The sequence below is a fragment of the Nicotiana sylvestris genome, chromosome 12 (assembly GCF_000393655.2).
Source record: "Nicotiana sylvestris chromosome 12, ASM39365v2, whole genome shotgun sequence".
Classification (NCBI taxonomy): Eukaryota; Viridiplantae; Streptophyta; class Magnoliopsida; order Solanales; family Solanaceae; genus Nicotiana; species Nicotiana sylvestris.
In genome coordinates this window covers 150,734,517-150,739,337 of record NC_091068.1, presented here as the reverse complement: position 1 = coordinate 150,739,337, position 4,821 = coordinate 150,734,517, and the positions used below count along the sequence as shown (strand labels likewise).

The following is a 4,821-nucleotide window of genomic DNA, read 5'->3' as shown; positions in this document are numbered from 1 at the left end:
TAACAACTACGGGCGCATTGACTGTGACGTGGTTCGAGGTGCTTTTTCACGACGTTGCAATTCTATAAAAATAAATGATAATAATAAAAGCGGTTTGAACTTAATAAAAAGCACATAAGTCACAACATGTATTTAAATCAGATATTTAGCCATTATAACAATTTAAGCGACCGTGCTAGAACCACGGGATTCGAGGGTGCCTAACACCTTCCCTCGGGTCAACAGAATTCCTTACTTAGAATTTCTGGTTCGCAGACTTCATTTGGAAAAGTCGAAAATTTCCTCGATTTGGGATTTAAGATAAACCGGTGACTTGGGACACCAAAAGCCAATCCTTTCCCAAGTGGCGACTCTGAATTAAATAAATAATCCCATTTCGAATATTGTCACTTAAATTGGAAAAACTCCCTCGCATTTTTACCCTTCGGGGCAGGCGCGCAAAAGGAGGTGTGACAAAGATCACCACCTAGGTTTGCATCAGAAGCCCCTTGTAAAATAATACTACTCTTTTTGAAGCAAAGTGCCATACTTGAAGTGCCGTTTGAGGTATCGCATGATCCATTTAACTCCTTCTCAATGTTCCTTTCCAGGATTTGACATGTAACGACTAACAACTCCGACTGCATGGGCTATGACAGGTCTGGCCACACCATAGCATGCATAAAGCTTCCTACTACTGAAGCGTATGGTGCCTTCGACATATTCCTTCTTTCTTCATCTGTCTTTGGTGATTTCTCCTTAGGAAGAGTGAGGTGGCTTCCTAGTAGGTTGTTTATAGTCTTTGCATCATGAAAACTGAACCTGCTTAGTACCTTTTGTATGTACTTCTCTTTAGACAACTTTAAGGTTCCTTCAGACTTATTTCTGCTAATCCTCATCCCAAGGATTTGCTTAGCTGGTCCTAAGTCTTTCATTCCAAACTACTCCGTCAGTTGTTGCTTAACCGCTGTTGATCTCATTTATTCTAGATCCTTCATCAACATATCATCAGCATACAACAGTAAAATGATATAGGATTCATCAAGAGTTTTGATATAACTGCTGCAATCAGCCCCAAAAACAAATCCAAAAGATAGATCAAATATTAGGTGGATTGGTTATGATTCATTATTTAGATCCCCTTTAAGCATTTTTTTTAGCTTTTGGAATGTTTGGCAAAAAAAAAAAATTGCTTAGTACATTACTCAGCTCATTTAAGCCCAAATAAACTTTGGCCGTGTCATTTACCCGTCATATCTTAATGAAAAAATTATGCGACACGTCAAACATATATGCTATATTTATTATCCATAGCTATATTTTCAGCGAATTTACCTTCGTAGTTATATTTGAATTTTACAGCAAATACATGAAACAAGAGACGAAGTATTTTGAACAGAAATAAGAGAGCAACAAACTCTCGTAGCGTCCGCTTAGTTAGTGGAGATTTTGAGTTTGACTCTTAGCAAGTTGTTTTTTCTAAAGTTATTAGGCTCTAAAGTTGTTTTCTGGTACGTACGTTAGAGATGATCGATGCAATTAATTTATAATCTAGTAGTCAAACAGCTCTAAGGAAAATCAATTTACTCAATTTGCTCATTTACTCGCCTACTGAAAGCAACATAATCCGATTTCTTTGAAAACCAAATGGCCACACAACTCTCCATTTCACAATTACTCATTATTAGGTAACAACAAACGTTCAAAATGAACAAAACTCACAATTACAATTGAAAAGTATCAAATTCTTGAAACACTTGATTTTATCAGCATCATTAAATATTTAGTTCACCTTCCTGCAGTTGACACGAATTTGACCTTGACTCCCAGTCAATGGCTTGATATTTCCCATCTTAATCATAGACTCAGCAAAATCTTTAGAGAAAGTTCCAAGGTTGGTACTGTATGTCTTAACAAGATTATCAGTTTCTCCTCCACTAAACAAAGCTTGATCAGAGTGTAAAAGCCCTTTCTTTGATACCAAGTTACTAAAATATTTAGAGTCGAAAAGAGCAGCAGTAGGATCAAGGGAAGCAAGATTAGAATCACCTCCACTACGTGGACAATTTGCTTGACGTTGACTTGCAAAGGTGGAATCAATGTTGTTAGTCTCATTGTAGATGCGATCTCTGAAGGTGAAACACTGAGCAAACCCTAGGGTATGGCCACCGGAAAGCGCGACGAGGTCTTCCTCATCCAATCCTTGATTCTTGAAGTTGTTGATAAGGGCAGGTAAGTCCATAAATGGAGATGGAATATCATTGTTGGCTGTGGTTCTACTTGCTGTTGTGGAGTCTCTCCTTCCTAGTTTCACTTCCCATGTTGGTCCATGTAGCTGTTCACGTACAAATATTTCAGTTTAATTAATCATTGAAGGTTCATAACATTAGCGGCATACACATTTAGAGATCCAGGATTTAAAGTTTAACAGTTCATATAGCGACCTCAAGTTAATATATAATAGTAATTGGTTTATTATAGATATTTAGCATTTAGAAGGAAGTAACACGCACAGCAACTACAGAGTCACGAGCTGCAACTGCCAAGATGTCCGCACAAGATACAACCGGACGTCCACAAGCTTTATCAACCTCAGATTTGATTTTATCAACCACCTCAAATCCTCTAGCAGAATTGTTATTAGCACGAGCAGTCTTTTCACTGTCAATAGTAGCTGTTTGGTCAAGAAGAACCGAAGCATCACAGCCCTGCATTAACCAAAAGCAATGACTTCATTCCTAACTTCAAGATTTTAGGTTCAATACTCAGATGCTCTCACAAATAGAAATTAGACTAAAATGAAAAAACATTAAGTGCAAGAAAAATAATGTAAGCTCACATTAACGAAACAATCATGAAAATGCAGACGTAGCAGAGAAGCGCCCATTCGTCTCTCTTTCCGAACTGCATCCTCAACAACCCGTTTAATGGTTGGTAAAGCTTCAGGACAAACATCCTCATAGAAATCATCTGATAAATCTGAAAATGCTATCACTGCTAAAGAAAACATGATCAACACTTGAAGAAAGAGGAAGCTACGTGAAACCATTTTTGATAATTAATTACTGCTATATAGTCTATAAAGTTCTACACTTTCTATATATGTGATGTTACGGATTCTGTGTGATGAGAGTAGTAAAATGTGGCTATATTTATAGGTTAGAAAAATGTTGACTATTATAACACGACAATGGTTTTAGGTTTAGCAACTCTCACAAGAATGAGCCAGACTGAGACAATTTCTGAAAGGACGGTTTTTTAATATTTTCTGGTCCGCGCGGAATCAATTATTCATGCACGAAATGTTCAGACTTGGTAATTGTAAATTATTGCAAATTTGAGTGGGACGGAGTCTCTCGTTTTATGATAATTAAAATCAAACCTACTACTTAGCAAACGTCTAGATTAAAACCATATCAATTTTGACTTAGCAAATAAATTGTGTACGTTATAACTCCCTCTTTGTATGCCGTAACATTTTATTGAACTTTTCTCTTTGCATAGGCCTAGCAAATTTCTTAATATTATTTTATCTGCTAGATTTTTTTTTGGGGCGGGGGGAGGGGGGGGGGAGGGGGGTGGAAGATTTAAAACCCTTTGAATTTTTTTTTCTAGCTCCAGAAATATAATTCTCGATGGCACAGAAAGAAAAACATATTCTACACTTTGATTTTTATGTGCTTTATCACTTTAGTTTTTTTGCTTTAGGCATTCCGTATCCGTAACTTACTGGTCCTGGTTAATCTAGATTCGCATCAGATAGGCCGGTAGGAGGGTAAAACAATTCGGCCAAAAAGTTTTTCATTTCCAAAGCTCAAACCGGAGAACATGTTTTATCACTCGTTGATTCTTTGCATTGTGGAAAAAATGAACTACAAAGAGCCGGTGACTAAGATATATAACAATAAATTGAAGATTAAGAACCATTTTCTACGAGGATATGACCATAGACTTACTTCACGAGAATGGTTTATTTAGACTGATGTTATATGAGGAGTTATTGATGATATAATTAAATAAATAAAAGTATATATTATCTAATAACTTAAGCTTTTAGATGAGATCGATGATCATATATTTCTGCATATTAGTAGAACAGACAGAGTTCATCATCCATTGTCAAAAAGAACACAAGCTTAAATAAATATGTGTTATTTCTAACAGCTTAGGTTTCTAAATGAGATATATGGTCACACAATTCGGCGGGAGTAATGAAGGAGGTTAGTTTGCACATTAATAATAAGCAACTACCAACTCCAAAGTTGAAAACGAAAAAAGTCAACGTGTCTAAAGTAAAATAAATGAATTAGCAAAAACAAAATATAGAATAAGAAGAACAGATCAACGTGGACTATATCGAGAAAAACATCAATCTAATTTCTAGTATAAATGTCAGCGCTAACAACATGCAAATTGATTTTGTAAGGAGGAGTAGCTATTGGTTAATTTGATGCTAAAGGTCTTATTACTAGTTCTATAAAGAATAGAGTGGACAATTTGTCACAGTTCCTTTTTTATTGGCTCATTCATTAATTACTTATAAGGTACGTTAATTCAATATTAATCATATGGCCCCTTGCCATAACGCATTCACCAAAAATATCTTAAACAAAATATGAAATACGTAGGCTACGTTTTTTTTGGCCAATCAAAAAAGTATATATTATAGATTACGGAACATTACAAAGAGCAAAGTGCGTTGGTGGTTCAGTGTTACAAAAATAGGGTTGATCACTGATGCCCATTTGCGCTGCAGTACAAAAAGGTGCATGGTTACTATTACAAGTGGTTGCCAACATGCCTAGGCAAAAGGAGGGAGGTTCCAACTGCACTGTGGTAGAT

General features: G+C 36.1%; 1 protein-coding gene across 1 annotated transcript; it reads right to left on the bottom strand.

The window, feature by feature from the left end:
- Positions 1-1,591: 1,591 nt before the first annotated feature.
- Positions 1,592-3,089, bottom strand: LOC138884193 (peroxidase 22.3-like). Its single transcript, XM_070165230.1, has 3 exons — positions 2,819-3,089; positions 2,493-2,687; positions 1,592-2,314 (listed from the first exon to the last, which is right to left on the bottom strand). Exons 1-3 carry the CDS (start codon positions 3,026-3,028, stop codon positions 1,763-1,765), a joined length of 957 nt encoding a protein of 318 aa, XP_070021331.1. The 5' UTR covers positions 3,029-3,089; the 3' UTR covers positions 1,592-1,762.
- Positions 3,090-4,821: the final 1,732 nt, after the last annotated feature.